Genomic DNA, 23,924 nt, shown 5'->3' on the forward strand with positions numbered 1-23,924 from the left:
CTCCCACAACCAGGAAGGATTATCCAGGTTCCGACCTGGTTCCCTTTCTCTCTCTCACTCCCTTCCTCCCTGGTAGGTATGCCCAGTCCCAGAGTCTTAGTTACATCGACGTCCTGACTCTCCCAGATATTTCACTCAGCCCTGTGAGGTAGACTGTGGGCATATGTCCAATTACTGACATGACACATCCACTTGCCTACCTAAGTAGGAATTTCAAACTTAGCAAGTTCAAAACAGCACACGCCCTTCCCTGGCCCCTAACCCTGCTCCTCCCGTCCCCTCATTCCAGAGGTTGGCAGCATGGGCCACACACCTGGTAAAGCTGAAGGCGGTGGAGCTGCCTGGTTTCTTTCATCTCCCCTCCTCCCCTCATCCAGTCCAATGAGCGCTCAGCTTTTGGAGTCTACCCCTGAATTCTTAACCCAATTCTGACACCCCCCCACCCCACACCTCCATTTATACCATCTCCTCCTGAAGTCCCTCATTTCTCCTCTGTGCTGCTGCAACGGGCTTCTAACTGGTCTCCCATTATAAGCTAAAGCAAGAATTTTAAAAAGACAGTGTGTGGCAAAAGTAGGTTAACAGTTGTTCCTATGGCAATAATACAGTAACTAATAAGAATGCAAGAATAAACTGTTTTGGGTTCTCACAAGTGTAAACTTGCTTTTGTCCCACCCTGTATAAATCAGCTAATGAGACTTTTCTGTTTAAACCCTCCATGATTTGTGATGTTATTGAAAATAAAGGCCACTAACAGTGACACTGCTAACAGTGACCACAAGGCCCTAAGTCCCACGTGAACTGGCCCCTGCCCAACCCTCCCAGCTGTCTCTTCTCTATTATGCTTCAGCCACCCTGGACTTCCTTCTGTTCCTCGAACACATCTGGTCCTCCCCTCTCAGGGCCTTGTGTTGAGCCCTCTGTGTGAAGCACTCTTTCCCAGTCTTCCTGTGGGTTTCTTCTCGGGGTCCAGGTTGTAGATCAAATGTCATCTCTTCAGAGAGGCCTTCCTGATCCCCGGACCTCACCAGCCACCTTTTCCTTCTTCCTGGCACTGGCTGGTGTTGGGATGATTGATGAGTGCACTGCTCTATTCTTCCTCCTCTTCGGGAGTGTCAGGGAAGTCAGAGCACAAGCCTATCCTATGCTCCTGCGTGCCCACAGTGTCTACATCACTGCCTGCTTACGGTAATTCCTTAGTAAATTCTCTAAACAGTGCTCAATACGTGCCCTGAATAGCCTGAAGTGATTACAGCTGCCACAGTAATGAGTTCATCTACATTTTATTCTGGAGTGAGTGGTGAAGAAGGCAGATTCAGGGATCAGACTGCCTGGTTTTGAATTCTTGAGTGCTATGTGTGTGGGGGTGTGTGAGCACCTGCACACATGTGTGCATGTGTGTGTGTTGTATGCGATCTTGGCACTACTTAGCCTCTTTAAGCTTCAATTTCCTCAACCATAAAATGGGGTAATTTTTCATATAAAAATGAAGTGATTGGTTCCTAGCTAACACTAAATAAATGGTAGCTGGTTCTTAAGCTGTAATTTCTTTTGTATCGCTCTAAAACTTGCCCCATAAGACAGTGAAATTTAGATGGTTTCCAACCAGTAGGTTGGTAAAATTTTAGGAAAGGCTTTGTTTGGATTTTTTAATTCTATAGAAAACTTCCTACACCCTGATAGACCCTGGGTGACTACATGCTGACCTGTTAATAACATGCTTTAGGAAACAATTCAATAGAGATATGGCTGAGTCTAATTTAGTGCTGGATAAGTAAAATAGGAAGCTTTCTTACTTGCAGTCATAATAGCCTAAGAATTTACCTAAAGTTCTTGTTCTCAGGGATAAAAATATACTGAAATCTCTCAGGTATTTTTAAAAATTATTACCCGTATTTTACAAGGCCAATGAGCTAGTTTTTTTATATTAGGCACTGGAGACTGAATCTTAATAGCTCTTCATTCTCTGTCCAGCTTCCGTATCCTCCTCTTCACACACAGTCTATCTGAAGTCACAGACACCTAATGGCGGGTTGGCTAAGTGAGTTCAGTGTTATCATGTGGGAAGCTGTGCATTGGAAAAAATAACCCACTGTCTTTGCCAAAGTCCAGGGCATGAAACATACCTGCATATAGAACTAGGGGTGCATTTCCCCACATTGAGTAGCTCTCGCAGGTGATTTCAAAGGCGGAAGAGAACTGGTGGTTCAGAAGCTTCTACATGAAGACCACGTTTAAATAAATAACAGTAAAGACCGTGCTGTGGATGGTTTGGGTCTACCGGAGTGAGATACTGAAACCAGTGTCAGAGATAGAGACATTTTCCCTCTTTTCATGTGAAAAGTGAGCATATCTTATAGATACTGCAGTTAATTTTTAAAGTTCATTTGTAACCATATAATACTTCATATATTTCATTATATCACTTATTATAATATCACCTATCATTTTATATTCTTTTTTTAAATATGCCCATCTCTGCTATTAGATATCAGGAACTGTGTCTTAATCATATCTGTACCTGCACTGTCTCACATACAGTAGGGCCTTAAAAAGTGCTGGCTGAATTGAGTCCAGAGGCTATGACTTAAACTGCTGTGAATTCATTGAGCATCTGTAGCATAGAAGCAAAACACACTAAAATTCACCACAGTCCTACCAGTGCTGAAAGCAGGTAAAGTCTTTAATTTTAAGGTGCTCTAGCTGAACTTGGATTTGGGTGATGAGCCTGATCATCATTAACGAACAGGTTTTTAATGGAAGCTTTAAGTTCCTTTTATGACATTCCAAAATATTTCAAGGAGTTTGCTACACAGTCTGCCCAAGACTAATACTTATTGCTAACTTGTTAAATGTTAAAAACCTTTGTTATTCTTCTTCTCTTACTTTAGCACTTTGATGTGTGTAGGACACAGTGGTTAAGAATATGGGCTCTGGGGAGAGACTGCCTGGGTTTCCATCCTGGTGTAACTTTGAATGAGTCTCTCTAACCTCTCTGGATCTCAGTTTACTCATTTGTAAAAAGGGACTACTAATAGTACCTCATAGGCTTTCCGTGAAGTGTAAATGGTTACGTATGTGTATTATGTGTGCATTTATAAGTCCCATGTAAGTATTAGTTATTACTAGAAACAGAATGTTTGCTTTCATTAACAGGGCAAGGTCCTTTGAGGAGTTCACAGATGTTTGCTTTCAAAGATAATGCAGAGGAACCTTTTAGCAGAAGTCAAGGTGCACAATTTTATGAGTGATAACAGGTTACTTCTAAAACCAAACTGTCAGTTCTTGAAGGCGCTCACATCCTGCTTTCTTCTACTTTAAATAAGGAAGAAATTCGGCTGTATGAAACATTGAAAAGTAGTTCAAAGATGAAGATTCATGTGGTGGAGACCTCAGGAATTTTAACTTTCTTTCTGTATTTTAATTAGTCTTTTGAAAAGATGCATATTGATTTATGGATTTAGAGATGATATAACACTGCGGTGCTTAAAACACAACTTAAATTATTGGCACCGATCACAATGCAACGATAATCTAAAACTATATACTCTGATAGCAAGGTTTCTAATTCTCTACAGGCTGAGTTTTGTCCAAAGCGAATTGAGAGAAATAGAAACATTCTATTCTCTGCCTGCCCCTCTTTAAGTCTTAGTTATCAGGAATAGCAGAGTCTTAAAAGAGGGAAAATTCTAGAATTTAATACAAATGAGAATACTTAAAAATATTCCCTTATTCTCACGATTTCCTAAATAATTTAGGGTTTAACTTTGGCTGATAGATACAGTATTTCAATATGTTTCCATTCTTTTTTTCCCTAGAGAAAGCAAAAGTAAATTGGGTGCTTTACATTTTAAATAAGTTAAGTTAACGTAACTGAAATGTTTCAAGTGGAAAGGAACACATGTTGACATTAGATGCGGTTGGTGCATGCCTAAGTGTCAGGACGGTTCGATTTACTTATACATTTTTCGGGAGAAATGAGTTCTGTGTCACAACACCATTGTGCTGTTTGCATTGGGGAAGCATATTCACAATGAAGCCCTGCGATGCTGAAGCTGTTAGACCATGCACACCGCTGACCGCTGCCCCACACCTCTCCTCACCTTCAATGAACACCTCGGCGGATGTTGTGTCTGAGCCGCTGGGGTTCGTAGCCAGACAGGTATAACGACCTGTGTCTTCCTCAAAGGCTTCTGCGATGACCAGGGTGTGCAGGTCCCCACCCTCGCAGTGGATCTGAATGTCAGGAGTGTTGTGCAGCTCCTTCCCCTCACAGAACCATCTGCAGGCCAAACGGAGGCCAAAGGACAGGAGAGAGAAAGAAAGGAAATGGCGGTGGTTAAAATAATAAAGCAGAAGTGGAAGGCTGGGTGCTCTATAATCAGATGCTTGTTTGATCAAAAAAGACCCAGTATGCCCACTTCTAGGAATGTATCCCAAGAAAATAGAAACACCATCAGAAAGGATATATGCACCCCTATGTTCATAGCAGCACAATTCACCATAGCTAAGATTTGGAAACAGCCTAAGTGCCCATCAGCAGAGGAGTGGATTAGAAAACTGTGGTACATCTACACAATGGAATACTACGCTGCTGTAAAGAACACTGAATTCTTACCATTTGCAACAGCATGGATGGAACTGGAGAGCATTATGCTATGCAAAATAAGCCAGTCAGAGAAAGATACATATCACATAAGCTCACTCATTTGTGGAATGTAATGAACATAAACTGATGAACAAAAATAGAACCAGAGACATAGAAGCATCAAACAGACAGTCTAACCAATGAGGGAAGGCAGGGGGTTAGGGGGTAAGAGATCAACCAAAGGACTTGTATGCATGCATATGAGCCTAACCCACTGGTCGGCAAACTCATTAGTCAACAGAGCCAAATATCAACAGTACAATGATTGAAATTTCTTTTGAGAGCCAAATTTTTTAAATTTAAACTATATAGGTAGGTACATTGTTATTAATTTAATAAGGGTACTCCTAAGCTGACCTTTGCTAAAATCATCCTCAATCTGATTGAGGTACGTTCGCCGAGGTCGACCCCTTCCAACTTTCCATCCACATTCGTCTTGTAGCCAGTCTCACTCAACTCGCGCATGAGTCGAGCGTGCCTCCCCCACGCTACGTATCCCTCGGCCCACCTGCGCTGGGTCTTGTCGCCCCACCGACCGACACCCCCCACTTCTTCTAACGCCACTTCTTCAAAATAGACTCGCCCAGGTCGAAAACCGACTTCTGCGCATGAGCCACGAAGTTTCAGTCGCACTGTATGTGCACGCCCGCATGTGGTATTTTGTGGAAGAGCCACACTCAAGGGGCCAAAGAGCCGCATGTGGCTCGCGAGCCGCGGTTTACCGACCACTGGCCTAACCAATGGACACAGACACTAGGGGGGTGAGGGCATGCGCTGGGGGGTGGGAGTGGCCAGGGAGAGGTCAATGGGGGGAAAAAGGAGACTCATGCAATACTTTAAAGAATTTAAGTTAAAAAAAAAAAAGAGCTGTGTCCACATTACTGATGGGAACTCTACATTTTAGACCGTTAGATGCATAAGTAGACAATTCCCACAGGTTTTGTTTGTAAAGCACCCTGTATGTTTTATTAACCTGGAAATAAGGAGCGACATTGTCCAACTTGGCGAGACCATTCCAGTTGCAGAAGAAAAGGAACAGAAATTCAAAGTGTCTTATAAGATGTTTTATAATAAATGACTCTTACATTTCTTCCACTTTTATCTATTACTCTTATCTAAAGAAAAATATGAAACTAATACAAACATTATGCTCAAAATATCTATTGTACCAAGGGAAACTAATCATCGCGTTAAAAATATCAGAGGCAGCAATATTTTCATTGACCCTAAGACTTCTGATCAACGGAGCAATAATAGATTTAATGCCTTCCACATTTCCGATATTTACAAATGTCTCTAACAGACCGCTTGGCTTCCACAACTAGAGAAATGGAGCAGTTGTAATTCATTTTTGCTGGTCAGCACTTTTCCTTCCCCAAACAACCAGGACGTTGGTGTGGGAGGCTGCAAGCTGCCAGACTATTTTAACACAACTTCTCTCTCACACTCTTTCCTTTATTCCCCCAGCACCTCAAACTCTCCACAGGAGTTTCATAAAAACTATGAAGCTGCCCCAACCTCCTCCCCACCACCTCCCGCCAAATGTGATTTATTTTTAAAGAAATACGTAGGAATGTGCCACTTACAATGGAAAGGATTGAAGTCTCTGGGACTGTATTGTCCATTGAGCTCTTAATTAGCACTTGGAGATTTCCTCTGAGTCTAATCTTCTAGAAAATTCTTTGGCCTTGGTACCCTTTTTGTAAAAATATGGTACAGAAGGCTTTTTCTGTCTGTATTTATATAGCTTAAAGTAGGTATGTGTCTATATTTAATCTGAAAATAATGTTAACGAAGCAAATCTGTTTGCTAACACTCCAGATTGTTAATACTCCAGTATTATCTCTCCAGAAACTTCATTAAAAATAAATATGGGATATTCACAAAACATATATGATTTGGGGAATTAAGATACCTTACACACACACACACACACACCCCAGTCAATGGAGCAGCCTGCACAATGCATGCAGGTTACTCTGGAGGCGACTGGGAAGAGCAGTATTTCCTGCTTCCAGGGTATTTTGTGGTTTCCTTTGTTTTCTAAAGTCTTGGGGAGCATTCCAGCCTGGAGCCATCGTTCAGTTCGTTCTTCTCTGTTCTCCTTCCAGGGTCACAGTCCAGGTCTTCACCCATGAGAACTGTGGCTTACATTTTAATTAATCTTAAATCTTTTCATTGATCTCTTCATCTCCAGTAAGTTATGGATCTTTTCTATATCCTGTAGCAGATTAAATTTCTTGAAACTGTTCCCTACATACATCATCCCCTAAACTTCAGATCCGTGTTGAGGCATTCCATAGGACTTGGCCCTGATTTTATTTTCTATCCTTTTCCTATACTAATCCGCTGTTTCTGTCAAATATTTGCACGGATTTATTGTCCCTGACACGGCCCCCATGTATTACTTGCCCACGTTCCCCTCCTTGGAAGTCTCTCCTTACACTCTACATTAATCCCACCCAGGAGCTCCTCCTCCTTACAGCCACGTAAAAGGCTCCTTTGACAGATTAAATGCAATCAGACACCTGCTTGCTTGGCATCTTCTATGTGGAAAGCATTGCATTACATACCACAGGGAACAGAAAGAATACCTGGTAAACTCTGAAACTAGTTGAGGTGTTTGTCTGAGATGCCAATTAGAATTTTTTTAATCTTTCATAAAAAATCCATAAACCAACTATTAGAGGAAAAAGGAAGCATGAACAAAATGTAATAAAGGTTTAAAAAAGAGAAAGATTTGCTCAGCCAGCATGGCTCAGTGGTTGAGCATCAACCTATGAGCCAGGAGGTCATGGTTTGATTCCCAGTCACAGCACATGCCTGGGTTGTGGGCTCAATCCCCAGTGGGGGTGTGCAGGAGGCAGCGGATCAATGATTCTCTGTCATCATTGATGTTTATATCTCGCCCTTCTCTCTGAAATCAATAACAATATATATTAAAATAAAAGATTAGTTGCTTTGGTTACATGTGCTTCATAGGGAAACCTCCACTGACTCTCCGTGGGAGTGTATTTCTTGACCTCTAACTCACAGTTCAGCAAATGTGCAGCCTGCTGCAGGCCCACTGCTTTTTCTCTATTTCCCATGAGCTAAGACATGGTTTTTATATTTTTTAATGGAAAATTTTTAAAAGTATAATATTTTTTAAAGAATTATATAAAGTTCAAATTTCGTGATCTATAAATTTTTTGGGAACACAATCATGCTCATTCATTTACCTACTGTCTATGGCTGCTTTTGCTTTAGGATGACAAAGTTGAGTAGTTGCAAAAGACTCTACGGCTCACAAATCCTAATATATTTACTATGTGGACTTTATAGAAAAAGTTGGCCAACTCCTGCCCTAACTTCTTGCTCCTCAAAGTGTGATCCTTGGACCAGCAGCATCAGCATCGTTTAGGACAGCAGTTCTCAACCTGGGGGTCGAACGACCCTTTCACAGGGGTCGCCTAAGACCATCGGAAAACACATATATAATTACATATTGTTTTTGTGATTAATCACTATGCTTTATGTTAATTTGTAACAATGAGAACACATCCTGCATATCAGATATTTACATTATGATTCATAACAGTAGCAAAATTACAGTTATGAAGTAGCAATGAAAATAATTTTATGTTTGGGGGCCACCACAACATGAGGAACTGTATTAAAGGGTCACAGCATTAGGAAGGCTGAGAACCACTGCTTTAGAATATGCTTTCTATGAATAAACAAGTAGTGAAGGATCTGTGGCCTGCTAGATTTGGCAGATGCTACATATTATATATCAGTCCATCAGTGTGAATTGACGTTTGCAATTCACATTTTCTTATCAAAGCCCCTGAGAAATCCTGCAGAAAAGAATTTGTTTAACATTGTCTAATCTAGCATTTACTTATTTGACCATGATATTCTTTCTCATTTAGCATCTACTAATATCCCATGTGTAGTTGCCAAATGCTTTTCTAGCATATTTATCCCATGGAAACTGTAGTTTAAAAAAATGAATTAAGATCAATTATAATCTGAGCAATAATGATAAGTGTAAGGCTGAAGAAAATAATCAGTAAGCACAATAAAATGCTTGAAATATATTTTAATACTGGCAGAAAGATTAAGGCAACAAATGCATCTTCTGCAACAGTCTAACACATATATTTAGTCTCCCAAAATGGTTCATTACACCTTTAGCACTTGCTTAGGGTGAAATGGTTGGTGCTTACAAACTTCTTGGGTGACCTGTGTTTTGTTTTTTAAACACTCATGTGTTTTATTCTCCAACTCTGTGAATAAAACTTAAAAAGCATCTCAGATTGTAACACATAGAAGATATAGTGCACAGAAAAGACTAAATTCATCCAAATCAGGTGGTAAGCATAATAATTAGCATGAGTCATTATATTACTTTGACACTGTCAGGGAAAGTCAAACTGTTACTGATGTAAGTACCTGTCAAGTGATCAGTTCTGTGTTGTTAAACTTAGGAAGATAGGGAGTGACTCAAGGGGAGGAGAAAAAAACACCCCTGCAAATATTTAGATGGTAGACTCCCTTTAGCAACAAAAAGGGAAGCATGGTTCCCAGCCAATATTTAGATAAATGTGTGTTTAGTTTATGATTGGAACCGTTTGCACATTGGAGCTAGGAATGGCCCAGCAACAGGGCCCTTCCCAGGAATGGCCAGTTCGTAGCTTTAGTAAATGACTCTCCTTCAAGCACTTCTTTCAAATGAAAACTCACCGGTCCAGAGCCACATCACCACCACTTCCTCTATGGGCTCTCAAACTTGGGGCCATGAATCCCCTGTCTTAATCACCCCAGACTCAGGTAGCAACTAGGGACAACTTCTATGCTCCAGAGCCCACTGAAATTACTCAGACTGGCCAACCCTAAATCTGGTTACGGTGCTTCATCCATTCCTTCTCATGGAAACCGCAATAAAGGCTCTTGCCCATGTTTCAGTTTGCTCCCTCTGCCTCCTGACCAACTCTGAAGCTTCCCTATGTGCCCCACCCCACCCCACCCCCACCCTCACCAGTATAGTATGCTTCCTACCCTTGGGAACTGCAACAATCTTTCAATGGTAATCATCCCATGATATACTGGCCTTACCATACCTGAATAATAATAAAGCCTACATTTAAAATTTTAAGTATATGATTGTCTAACCACTATGTTGTACATCTGAAACTAATACAGAATAATACTGAATGTGAACTATAATTGAAAAAAAGATGGAAGATTGGTTTATGTTTCTCATCACAAAAAAATTTATTGGGGTGACATTGGTTAAATTATATAGGTTTCAACTGTACAATTCTATGGTACATCATCTGTATATTGCATTGTGTTCACTATCCAAAGTCAAATCTTCTGTCACCATATATTTGACTCCCTTTACCTTTCACTACCTCTTCCCCACCTCCCTTTCCCTCTGGTAACGACCATTCTGTTTTCTGTGTCTATGAGGTTTTGTTTGTTCATTTGTTGCTTGCAGTTTTCTATCCCACAAAGGAATGAAATCACATGGTTCTTGACTTTTTCCATCTGACTTATTTTGCTTAGCATGCTATTTTTAAGCTCTGTCACCATACAAAAAATTAACTCAAAACCTATTAAAACATTGAACAAATCAAAGAAGAATAAGCTTACAAACAAAGGACTGACTAAACAGCTTAATAATAACTATCATAGTTTCTGTCTTAAGATGTATATGGAGAGAACTTTATCTACTCTCACCTACTCAAAATGAACTGCACTTAAAAAGCATAAAATGAAACTCTAATCAATTTAATGCACATATCAGAAGAGAAAAATCAGCCTGGTCCACTGTGTATGTACCAGATCAAAAATAATCACCTTCTTATCTAATCTAAGAGAATCCTAGAATTTTGAAGTTTTAACACCACAAAGTAGATGGATGAGATGTGCTACAAGCATGTGTGGTTTTTTTTTTTTTTTTAAATTTCTTAAAGGACATTATTCAATTGGCTTTCTGGCAAAGCTTCAAAATACTTTATATTTTTGAAAGAAGACATAAAAAAGTCAGATCTGCTGATTAAATTCTAACCTGAATTTTTCCTAAATTCTTGTTGCTAGTGCAACTTAGAAAAAGCAATACTGGCATGGCAAGCTAAAATGTAAAAGCACATAAAACAGGACTAAATACATGTTTGGTAAATGCATGGCACAGGTAATGTCTCCTCTCCTTGGCCTGTGGCAGACATCACTAATTAATCAGAATGCTTTTCCTGGTGAGAGGGAATGTCTTCAATGAAACACATTAGCCATCTTCAACTTGGTCTCTTTCTAGAAAACACCTTGTGTCTTCCCTCCATATCCTGAAATCTGTTTCTACTTATAATGAGGTAAGAATGGAAAAGCGGGTTTGGTTTAGAGGGAGCATGTGCAAGCATGTAATATGACTAAGAGAGAGTCTCCTTGGGTAAAATTCCACTTGAAGACACCCCGACATTTTTTTTTTACATTCCATTTGTAATACCTGGAAGCCATTTATCTAGTAGATAGGACACTGGATAACATACTGGAAAATCAAAATCTTTTTCTCTACATTTCCATTTAGTACCTTGGATAAATTTCAACTTCAATCATACTTCAAATTTGCTACTATAAAATGGTTAAAATATATAATTATAATTTCATAGAATGAGGAAATGACACAAAATTTGGGAACAATGATAGTTCTTAAGGACTGATATAAATTCAAATTAAGTGAAAGAGAATTAATATTTATTGAATGCCTATCATAGGCTATGCACTTGGTAAAGATGGCCTTGTTTTATTTCTTAACAACCTTGTAAAGGAGTTTTCATTATATTTTTCAATATAGGCAACTCATTTATTTACAGAAATGAAACAGGAGAATATGGACAATTCAATCCAGATAATCTTCAAAATTTCACTTTCCTCAATACTTGTTACTTCACCTTCCACTCAACTTTTTTACTACGGAGATGAACACGTTTTAACAATGCTTACTGATTTTTCCTCTCTAATCTCTGGTGGAGCTACTCATTAGTTACATAATTGCCACACAACAGGTTGCTGAGAAGGAAACTTTAAAAAATTAGTGTGTGCAGTAAATCCCCATTCAAAAGTATTAAGGGTTAGACTGATTGTCAGACTTCAAGGCCATAAATAGGGTATGAAAACAATCTTGCACTAATTGGGTAATAACATGTCTAATTCATTCATTCATTCAATCAATCAAACATTTATTTATTCATCAAGGGGCTTATTGCTCTTCAATTCTAAACCAAGGAACTGATTGGGGGTACAGATGACAGCTAGGTTGGGTTTCTTCCTTCATTAGACTACTGGTGGGGCAAAGAGAGATGAAAACTCAATTACAGACACAAGGAGATGCTCAATACACTTCATCTACTGAACTTGGGTTCCTCCATCACATGGAAGCATGTACTGCTTTAAAAAACTCTTTAAAAGTTGGTTATTGCTTTATACTTATAGATTGAGTTTGCTTTGGATAAAATACTTAAGATCAATTTAATATAGAGGGAATAATGTAATGGACATCACGAGTCTTGAATTTTTGCTTTCAATTCATAAAAGATTCTAACACAGAGAGAAAAAGAATTATAGTATTTAAAGCTCTGTAAGATGGCACATTTCTTTCTACTTCTGTGACGGGATATTGAAATCAAGATTGTTTAAAACAGTGATCGGCAAACTGCGGCTCAGCAAACTGCGGCTCGCGAGCCACATGCGGCTCTTTGGCCCCTTGAGTGGGGCTCTTCCACAAAATACTGACTTCTGCGCATGGGCCACGAAGTTTCAATAGCACTGTATGTGCACGCCCGCACGTGGTATTTTGTGGAAGAGCCACACTCAAGGGGCCAAAGAGCCGCATGTGGCTCATGAGCCGCGGTCTGCTGAACACTGGTTTAAAATATATACTTAATTCATAATGCCTCCCCCTACCCCCCCCACCAGGATTTTTCAAACATTTTAGCCTAAAAATGAGATGCTGCCGAAAATTGAAGGATCGCATTATGGCACCAGCAGGATTTGGTAGGATTGAAAGTCAATGTTTTACAGAGAAAAGTTCACTACAGAGTGGGGCAAAAGTAGGCTTACAGTTATTTGTATGGAAAGAATACAGTACTTAATAAATAATAATACAAGAATAAACTCTGTGTTTTGCACACTCACCACTGTAAACCTACTTTTGCCCCACCCTGTCTCTCATTGTTCACATTCTACATTTCAAGCTGAGGTTAAAGGTTACCTCTGACTTGGTCTGAGGCCGACTGTTGGGGGTGAGTGGCTGTATCAACTGTTACGGTGGCTGTATCGCCTGTTATGGATCAGAAGAGGTCGAAGGATAACTAAAATCAGGGGGCCCCAGCTGCCTCTGAGCAAGTGGCTGTCTTTGAAAATTACCGATCCTGTCCTTCTTGAGCAGTAAGAAAACTGTCCTCCCTGACGTGGCCTTCCTCTTTTTCTTCTCCTATGACCGTGGCAACTAGCAGCAGGGGCTCAGCACTGTGTCCTGGAGTCGGGAAGTACATCTGGGGGAGCTCAGGACACTTGGGTTCGCTGAGATAGGGCAATGGTGCTGATTTTTATGAGAATAACCTCAACTGCTTCAATGACAGGAACTAACTAATCCCCTGGCAACATATACTATATACTGCCCAGTATACAAAACTAATAGTTTATGTTTTAAAAAGTCACATATGGCATTGCTTGGCTTACACGTTGACTAATACTATCTATTCTGATTCTACCACTTAAAAGGAAATACAGATTTCATGACTGACAGTTTCTTTTGGTAGCTTTACTTTTTCTGAGCCACAACTATGTATCGTGGAAATTCTCTGTGCCCTGCATTTTAAACATGTGGCTTTTAAAATGCACAAATCCGACTTATAAACATTATAAAGCTTCGCCAATCAATCTTGGCCGATAGTCTCCCACTCTGCTAAGGAAATGGTGAATCTGAGAAGTCACTTAATGGAAACAACGAGGTGCTTGAAAATAAAAAGCTTGAAAAACAGTTGAGTTTTTGTTTTCTGCTATAGGCCAGTTCTCTTATGCTCATGGGGAAACGAAGTGAAGTTGAAAGATGTCTGTCTATTTTTGCTCCATAATTCCACTGATGTGTGCTTCCTAGAAACGTTTATCTTCAAAAGGACGTCAATGATTGCAGGATGGCAGATTTAGCCTGCAGCTGCCCCTTCTCCCAGAGCGCAAGCAGCCACATGGTTTCATGGAAGCGCATGCTTGACAATAACTGAAGGAATCAGTTTCTTTAATGTTATTATAACAAAAATAAAGGGGAGGGAGAAAAAAACCCAGAGACATCAATGGCTCCGCAGTGGTTATATTTTCCAGGTGTTCCTTTCTCCCAAGGGAATGGCAGTGCCCAGCCATGGGCTGGAGAGCCACCAAAGCACAACTGGCAACTTAAGCCCAAGATGAATTTTGTTTATGCCGAACTCAAAGGCAGGCCGCCTATAAATATCGTGTTTCATACATCTGCAATTAAACACCAATTAATTTTCATGGAGCAGTTTTTGTCTTGTCACCAAAGATTTCTTAATTTTTTACATATGTGCATACTAACCACAAGGCACACCATGTTTATTCTGTCATGTGGATTAATAGGCAGACCAAAGTGAAATTAAGTCCTTGTCTGAATTTACTATGGCTATCATTTCATGACTGCTTAACCCAAAAACCAATAGCTAAATCTGTGTGGATGACAGATGTACTTTAACCTCATGGTCCAAAAGAGACCAATAAATAGATTGACTTTTTGAAATTCAAAGCCCAGGAAATGATAAAATAGATTTTGATTCCAAACAAGACTATGACTAGCAATTCTTTCATCTATAGTCATTTTATCTCCTAAGAAATAAAGATAAAATAGAAATGGGAACACGTGGCCACCAGTGTGGTGCGGTGGTTGAACATCGATACATGAACCAGGCTGTCACAGTTTGATTCCCAGTCAGGGCACATGCCAGGGTTTCAGACTCAAACCCCAGTAGTGGGTGTGCAGGAAGCAACTGATTAATGATTCTCTCCCCCTCTCCCTTCTTCTCTCTGAAATAGATAAAAACATATTTTTTTAAAAAGAGAAGTGGGGGGGGGGGAGTCTAGCTAAAACTGAACTTCATAAATAATTTCATCTTGTTTTACATAGAGGTAGCTTTATGTTTGGACACTATGAGCATGTAGATATTCAATCACTATCCCTAAAAAAACAACTAGAAAAACAGGCAACAGAAGTCTACACTATTTGTGTTGCCAGAGCTGTTGAACTCTTAGATTGCTCCTAATATTTCCCCCATTGGTGATGTAGGAGAGAGGATGTAGGACTGGGAGGCGGCAGTCCAGGGTTCTGGTTTTGCCTGGAATAGACCAGCTAAAGCTGAATGTGATCTCGTTGTTCTCTTTGAGGCTTGAGTTTCCTTCTTTGAGTGTTTTGAGGAATGAGCTAGACCAGTGTCATCTCATTAGTGTCTCAAGAAAGTAGTCCTGCAGCAAGTTGACAGATACCATTGAAAAAGGGTTCTGTGGCCAATTAGGTTTATGGAGCACTCACTGGGTTAAACAAAATTAAACAGCAGTCTTTACCATAGAACTTTTTAGAACTTTGTACTGAATTTCTAAGAGAGAACAATGGCAGGCATCATTCTCTAGCTTACTTGACAAGGAACAGATGTTTTGAGAATCATGTTGAAGGACTAGTGTTCTATGGAACACAGTTTGGGAAACACTGAGTTGAATTATATCACTAACATCCCATCTAACTCGACAATAGTAACATTTAATGCCTGGCCTACATTTTACAACTACCTCTCCCAGTGCAAAGCCCTCATTCCCACTTGCCCCAGATTTGGTTTCAGAGCCCTTCTCAGATGGTGCTCTGGGCAGCCCTTGTCTGTTGGCTAGAGTTGGCATCTGAGTTGAAACATATATGCCAGGTCTATGTTTAAATAATATTTGCTTATGTCCAGCCAGTGTGGCTGAGAAGTTGAGCATTGACCGATGAACCAGGAGGTCATGGTTCCATTCCAGTCGGGGCACATCCCCAAGTTGTGGGCATGCAGGAGGCAGCCCATCATGATTCTCTCTCAATCACTGATGTTTCTCTCTCTCTCTCCCCCTTTCCCTTTCTCTTTAAAATCAAAGTATATTTAAAATTTATTTTTTAAAGATAGGAATCAATGTGAAATGCTGATTGCTAACATTCCATCTATCCTTGACTGTTAACTCTAAGAAATATTTTTTGGGGGTTGGGGGGGAGAGAAGGTACCATTTGCCATGGCACATGAATTTACTGATTTTTTAAATTCCCCTTTTGGAAAATGCTTTGGGTGACCATATATTATGTGGTCCATATATTAAATGTCCAAGTCAGGACATTTCTGACAGTGAAATAGGCTACCATTAATAATTACAGGAACAAATGGGGATTGTTCCAGGCATACCAGGATGTGTAGTTGTCCTACTTCACTGCGAAGAGCAACTTGAAATTGTGATTTTGGTTTTAGTGGATATTTTCACTCTGCAAATGCGATTCATTCCCATGCGTAGACAAAAGTAAATTTCACAGTATAGGAGGGGATAAAGAGGTTCCCAATCCTCCTGTCACTCATTCACAAATTCTCAAGTTACACCTGTTAGTTAAAAAAAAAAAAATAGATTCATCCTCACCAATCCTCTATGCAAACACACGAACAAGCCAGCATGACCTGACAAGTCACACTTCAAAGTTACCTGCATTGTGAAAATGTGCCTTGAACGTTTCCAAGCCTTCAAAGCGCTGGGGGAAAGAACGGATTATGCGGAGAGCCTGAGAGTGAGAGACTGCACACATGAAACAGCCAGAGGTGCACATTCAGCTATTCTGTTGCTACAGTTAGGGAAGGTAATCATTAGCCATTGTTGTAACTTGGATTACATTCCAAAGGGGATAAAACGGGAGATGTTTTATTAGACACTGCTGTCTGTCTCCGATGCTTTTGGAACCTGCCCATTGAAATACCATAATTACCTCGGAATTATGAAACCCCAAACGACCACAACCAAAATAGGGCATGGGGCAACAGGTCCTCCTGGTATCGTCAAGACTATGGAATTACAGAAACCCACGTACATCAGTCCGCATACGGACTTCCTAGCAAGCCTGCTGGCTAGTTCCTTGCACTGCATGAGCAACCACACTGAACACAACCTTTTCCTTCGCAGTGGAAGAATATGCTCCCCCGAAATTAAGGAAAATATTTCATCTATAGTTTTCCCTAGTGCCGTGGTCGGCAAACCGCAGCTCACGAGCCACACGCGGCTCTTTGGCCCCTTGAGTGTGGCTCTTCCTAAGCCTTAGGACAGTGATGGCGAACCTTTTGAGCTCGGCGTGTCAGCATTTTGAAAAACCCTCACTTAACTCTGGTGCCGTGTCACATACAGAAATTTTTTGATCTTTGCAACCATAGTAAAACAAAGACTTATATTTTTGATATTTATTTTATATATTTAAATGCCATTTAACAAAGAAAAATCAACCAAAAAAATGAGTTCGCATGTCACCTCTGACACGCGTGTCATAGGTTCGCCATCACTGCCTTAGCAGTACCCTAATCAAGTTAATAACAATGTACCTGCCTATATAGTTTAAGTTTAAAAAAGTTGGCTCTCAAAACAAATGTCAATCGTTGTACTGTTGATATTTGGCTCTGTTGACTAATGAGTTTGCCCACCACTGCCCTAGTCAGCCCCTCCAGGTCTGGCCTTCATCATGCTGCCAGCTGATCATGATTAGGGAGGGGGAAACACAATGAAGTGAGGATAGAGGATGAGGGGGAATACCTCTCTTTCTGAGAAAGCTGAAACGTTAGAAGTCAAAGGGCTTTGCATCTCTATCTTTCATCTCATCTCCAAAGAAGCCTTCAGCGAGCACGGTGCTGGTGGAGGCCCTGGCAGTCCAGCCACGCTCAGCTGCTGCAGGCAAGGAGGGCAGCGTCGGCCTCTCCAACCTGGTGGATATTCTGGGAGGGCTCAGTGGCCTCCTCGCGCAGTGTTCTGGCTCTAGTCTTATCTAACGATGTGCGTCATTAGATCAAATGTGGCCAGTCCGATCTCTGAGCAGCCCCAAAACACAGGCCAAGGACAGTTAAAGTGAGTGCACGCAGTTAAAGTGTAAACCTGGCTAGCTCATGTTAAAGCTGCTCCCTTTCCCGAATGCATTTCCCTCTTTTTATTTTGAATTCCTTCTGGAGGTCTACCTTTAGAGGTCAGTTTTTTCAAGGGGAGCGATAATAAATAAAGTATCCACTGTGTGTGTAGGGAGGGGGGGATCTGTCTTCATTAGACAATGAAAAGTGAAGTGCAGCAGGAATTATATTGTTAGCAGGTAGCACTCAGGGGCCCACCCTGCACCAACTATCCTGTCCATTAAATAGCGAATGCCTTCACAAAAAATGTTGAGCAATATTTTTTACTCACACCTTCACACACACACACACACACACACACACACCACCACCACCACACCGCATACCTACATATACACGTACCTGGATTTAACCTCTGACGTGCTCCTTGAATCAATTTTCTCAAAGAGTCTCAAACATGCTGCAAGCGCTGCTTTGCAACTGCCTTTCTGATTCTAGCCACACAGGCAGTTCTCTAAATCGCACCTGTCCTCTTCCTCCCCACGATTCGGATCAAGCACATCCTTTTGAATCTGCAGAAAAGTGAGCCATTTCCCAAGAAAGCTGCCTCTCCCGCTTTTCCTCAGATCCTGGGTGTGTGGAGCTGCGGCTGGAGCAGGGAGGGGCCTCAGGTGTATGAGCAAGAGCAGGAAGTCAGGACTAATTATACCTTGTCATATTTGGCAATCTGAGTAACGAATAAAATGGCACGTCTCATTTCAGTTGGTTTTTTCAGAGCAAAGTACCTCAGGCTCATATTTCATTCCAAGGGACTAGATTATTTCTTAAGTGCTAAAATTAGTGTTATGATTAGATAGAGACTTAAATCTTTTTTCTTTGAAAAATATGTTTCTCTTCATGATGAAAAAGCTCTCCTTATTCATCATGAAAATCCATGTTTTTCCAAAGGAAAAAAAAATCCATATTTTCCAAAGGAAAAGAGCACCTTCAACCTGACTACATTCCATCATTCCATATATCTTGCATGCATCTAAGATCACACAAGGCACAAGCTTTAAAAACTGGCTTCAGAGGCACATAAAAACTCTGCAAAAGACAAAATGAAAAAAAAAACAAAACCCCTAAAACTATTACGTGGGTGCAGATACTAGGGGCAAAGGCTCTATCGTATGCAATTTACTAGGTACAGGAAGTTATAATAGTTGCTTTGCTTACATAAAAACACATGGGTGTGTTTTTTTGTATTTAAAAATGTCACTGAAGATAATGGCTACATGTGTTTGCTGTGCAGGTAAAGGACAGCAAAACTTTCAAAACTTGTCTTGTGGAGAGGGATTCTAATTCTGAGCCCAATATGTGTATGTCAGGACATCTGGAGCACATGGTCTCTGCCTCAGCCACACCTCTCTTTGGCGTTCCTAAGACTTGCTTGGGACAAGGAAGAGTGCCAACAGCTCACTTTATCCTTTCAAGCCTGTGTACATGGTGAGAAAGCCTTTCATCACTACCTTCTCCTTTTGGCAATTCATGGACGTAAGAGAAATAAATTACACAGTGATAGAAAAAGGGGGAGAAATCCATGTTATCTGTCAAAGGCTATCTCACACTCATCAAACTCTCAATTTGGGGGAGGGGGGGAAGCATGATCATACTCTCTCTCCCTCCAAATTTAATGTTCCATTGGTCCACAGTTTTTCCAGGTGATAGCCTGGGCTTAAAACTATAGGTTGTCCCCCCCTTCCCATCCCCCCAGCCGGTTTGGCTCAGTGGGCAGAGCATCAGCCTGTGGACTGAAGGGTCCTGGGTTCGATTCTGGTCAAGGGCACATGCCCAGGTTGCAGGCTCAATCCCCAGTAGGGGGCATGCAGGAGACAGCCATTCAATGATTCTCTGTCATCATTGATGTTTCTATCTCTCTCTCCCTCTCCCTTGCTCTCTGAAATCAATAAAACCATATTTTTAAAAATAACAATTAAAAAAATATAGGGTGCCCCAAAAATGTATACACTCTTTGAATAATTACAAAGGCAGTGTTTATTAAAATACATCTCATTTTCAAAATGTAATAGAATCTATAGACATTGTGTGTATACATTTGGGGCGGGGGGCGGGGGGGGGGGCGGGAATACCCTGTATTTTTCTGAGTACTATGTTAGGTCAATTCTGGAGGATCTTCTTATGGCTAAAATTATTCCATATGCCCAAAGATGGAATAGATTGGAATGGAGTAGTGGTTTCCTTGTCACTAGATATATTGAAGATGCAGGATCAGTGGCAGAGATCTTGTAAAGAGAATTCAAGGACTCGATGGTTAATTGAGAGACTATGATAACTGATGCTATAATCTTTCTTTTAGCAAACAATGACAGCTGATGTATGAAAGTGGGACAAAATACCTAAATCCCTGGTGTGCTGAATTCTAAAGAATGGCACAATCCTCTTAAGTATGACCCATTCACTAGAGCAGCCTAATTCAATCAAATAACTTGAGATTTCCAGGGGCTTTTTAATTAGGATAGTTTATTGGGGATGCATTAACTGTTAAATGAAGCTCATATTCAGCACACAAAAGTGCTACAATGTTTGCATGTGTGCAGTTTGCATTACAAAATATGCTTTAAAAAATATTTCCTGCTTTATACAAAACTTGGGTCAATATGTGACAGAGTATTTCCTCTAGATTCTAAAGTGCTGAAGAGAGGGGTGTTAGGGGAGAAGGGATTGAGCAAAAACAAAACAAAACAAAAAAAACACACCAAAAAAAACCCCAGAGAACTTATGGACATGGACAACAGTGCGGTGATTGCAGGGGGAAGGGGAGGTGGGTAGAGGTGGAAGAGGACATAGAGGGGATAAATGGTAATGGATAAATAAACAGAAAAAAGAAAAGCTCTCTTAAATTTACTATTATTTAGTAGAGGCCCATCTTATTTCATTAATGTAGAACTTCTCTAATTTTGAAAATGCTTGTGTTAGGAAACCCCATGCTACAATTCAAATCCAATAAAGTGTAATTTGATTTTTCAAAAGCACATTTGAGACCTTTAAAAAGATTGACATGTTTTTCTATCATTTAACTAAAGAATAATTTTTATGAAAATTATTTTATACATGTATTTTGATAGTTACCTGAATTCCCTACTCTTTCCATAATTTTTTTTACATCCCTTCTTATTTTTCAATATTTTTTTTCTTGGAGAAGAATCACATACCACCTAAGGAGTAAAAGAAAATCATGATTCCTGCTTGGGGTTGGCTCACCCATAAAAGTATCTGTTGGTGTTGGGACAAAGCAGCTCTTTTCTGTACACAGGGAACTCCCTGCCACCGTCACGCTGTGTGTGTGAGTCTACACAAGCCACAGCTGCTCCCTTAGCATTTCAACCTTCAGAGCCAAGCCTCTGGAGAAGGTTCTAGCCTTCCAGGCTCTGTGCAGCGTTTCATCTGCTTCTACCCTATTGGGTATTGTCTAATCCCATCATTGAGGGAGAAAATAAAAAATAAATGCCCTGGCCAGGTGGTTCAGTTGGTTGGAGCATCATCCCGTGCACCTAAAGGTTGTGGATTCAATCCCTAGTCATGGCACAACCAATTGATGTTTCTCTCTCTCTTCTTTCCCCTCTCTCTAAAACAAATCAACAAGTAGATCATTGGGTGAAGATGAAAAGAAAATAAGCCTTTTAGCTAGCTGTACAGAATCACTATTTTTAGCTATTCACGTTTGTTCAAAAGGAACTCTCCTGAATAAGATGAAAAATAGGTATTTTTGATCAATATAGATAAAGTCAGATATCATAATCTTGACCTCACACATTTTTTTTGTCCTCATGTCTCTGGGAGGAAGAGTACCAATCTCTCCTCTTCCCCTACCTCTTCTTCCTGTAAAGTATCCTTATGATCTCTAAGTGACTAAAAATTAAAGTACTCAATCGCTTTAAAATGCTGGTAAGATGAGAAAGAGATTTTATGGCCAGTGGCTAAAGAGTTAACCTTAGACATTACACAGAAAATGTTAAATCTCTTGCCAGGTCATTTACTGCAATGTTTAAAAGATGAAAGAGTGAGTGTGCCCCACACTCTGGAGCCCAATAATGTAATTGTAACTAGTATACTGACGAGACAGAACAGTCTTCTAACACTATTTTAGAAGTGATTTATTGATCCCTGCACAATAATTTTTCAGCGATTCATACAACCAGAATTTACAGATTTATTCCTAACTTCAGGAAAAATTGACTTCACTCTGGTTCCCTTTGCCTTCTCACATTAATCTTTAAAGTGCAATTAGCTAAGTTAAATCATGATCTTGACAAGGCATTCCCTCCACCCCCTTGGGGGACAGGATCTGGTTGTGCAAAGTTTGGATTGTGTTACTTCATCTTTAAAAGACCATTTGTGTAAGCACATTTTTATTATTAGCAAATAGTATCATTAGAATGTACATATTTTCCATGAAGGAGAAAGAGAGAAATATGCAGGAAGCATGGCTGTACTTTGCAGTATTATCCCACACATATGACATGTGTAAGGTATGTAGGCTTCTCAGCTGAGGCAGGGGGGGATGATGAGTGCAGGACTACCAACTGGGAGCTATCTAAACATCTAAAAGGAAAAGGAAAACATGTAAAATATAAGCCAACACTCCCACATTCTGAAATTTGTTGCAACTAAGATGGGGACATGAATCGGTGTAACCTCTCAAGAAGAGAATTTGGCAACACTTACATTTAGAATGTACATGCCTTTGACCCAGCAGTTTCGCTTCTAGGAAGATATACATAAATACGATCACACAAGGGCACAAAGACACATGACACATATGTACAAGGATGTTCATGTTAACACTTTTTTTAAAAAAAAATAGGAAAACACTTCTCTTGCCCTAAAGGTCCATCAAAGAGAAAATGGCAAATTAATCACAATATCCAACAATTATGGAAATGCTATGCATGCAGCTTTAAAAAATAGTGTTATATAAAGCTGTCAAAAAGATATAATCCAGCCAAACCACAACAGTATAGAATGGAACAGCAGACTTCTGGAGGGTATACGAGAAACGTGTCACTTTTAAGTTATGGGGAGGGGAGGGCTTGACGCTGAGGGAAGAGAGAGAACTTTCCCCTTTTCAGTTTGGAGCTCTCTGTATATATATTTACAAGCAAGTGTTACTTCATACATGTTACATTTATTAAAACGTACGAAGAGGAAGCCTAGAGGAAAACATGACAATATTAGCACAACCATTCTACCGCAGCATTTTAAAAGTTGAAAGGAAACAGAGCTTTTGGAGCAAACATGTCCTATTTAAAGAGACTTGCATCATTATTTCATTATTCATTAACTACTGGGGTCTTTCAACCCATATTTTATTTGTGCTCCCCTCATGAGGTTATTAGGAGGATTAAACAAGGTGATGCATGTCTCACCTTTGGCTTGGGGCTTGATGTACTTTACGCAAAAAGGCTAGCCGGTTGTTATAATTTCTTACAAAAGTCAAGGGAAGGGTCCACTGTAGGGGCACACAAAGCAATTTGGAAAAGTCTCTGACTTTGGATGTATGTTACTAAAAATCCATCTTCTACTTTGTCTCCTCTTTGAGAGCCAATCCACTAGACCTGGTTATAAATGAATGGATTTGTAATCTCTGCCTTTATTTTATGTATCTATGAAGCTTCCTACTGCTAGGAGGACCACTGCAGGCTTTCCCAAATCATGGTTACAATGAGAATGAAGTGGACTCAAATAAATAAAACAAATGTTAGCGTGGTGTCTTATACACTGAGGTATTCAGCCCTAAAACTAGATGTGTTGATGCAAATATGCTTTAAAAAAATTCACACCAGCCACGGATTATCTCATCTTGCTTCAGGTAATGGGTGGAAAATACCACAGTGTATCATCAATGAGGATCTGTAGAACCTGACATGCTAGGGTTGTATTCTGTTGTGTTTCCTTAGCGACCGAGCAACAGCTTATAGGACAGTTCCTGGCTCTGGGGAGTCCATGCCCCAAGAACAGAATGGCTTCTAACCATGAGAGTGATTCTTGCCGAGTTCAAAGGACTCTGAGCTCTAGCCTCCAAGCACCCTTTGGGTTGGATCTTGAAACTCTTGCTGGGGGAAGAG

The 23,924-nt window shown here is 40.2% G+C and overlaps 1 protein-coding gene across 1 annotated transcript in view; it reads right to left on the reverse strand.

Annotated features, from left to right (window-relative positions):
- Window positions 1-23,924, reverse strand: part of PALLD (palladin, cytoskeletal associated protein) — a gene marked incomplete at its 5' end in the record, with an annotated part of 386,255 nt that overhangs the window by 228,330 nt on the left and 134,001 nt on the right. The window contains one exon of the mRNA XM_081091742.1: window positions 4,104-4,282. Within this exon, the coding sequence (XP_080947868.1) occupies window positions 4,104-4,282 (179 nt within the window). The remainder of the gene's footprint in view (window positions 1-4,103; window positions 4,283-23,924) is intronic.

This window comes from Myotis nattereri (assembly GCF_964212035.1).
Source record: "Myotis nattereri genome assembly, chromosome: 5".
Lineage (NCBI taxonomy): Eukaryota > Metazoa > Chordata > Mammalia > Chiroptera > Vespertilionidae > Myotis > Myotis nattereri.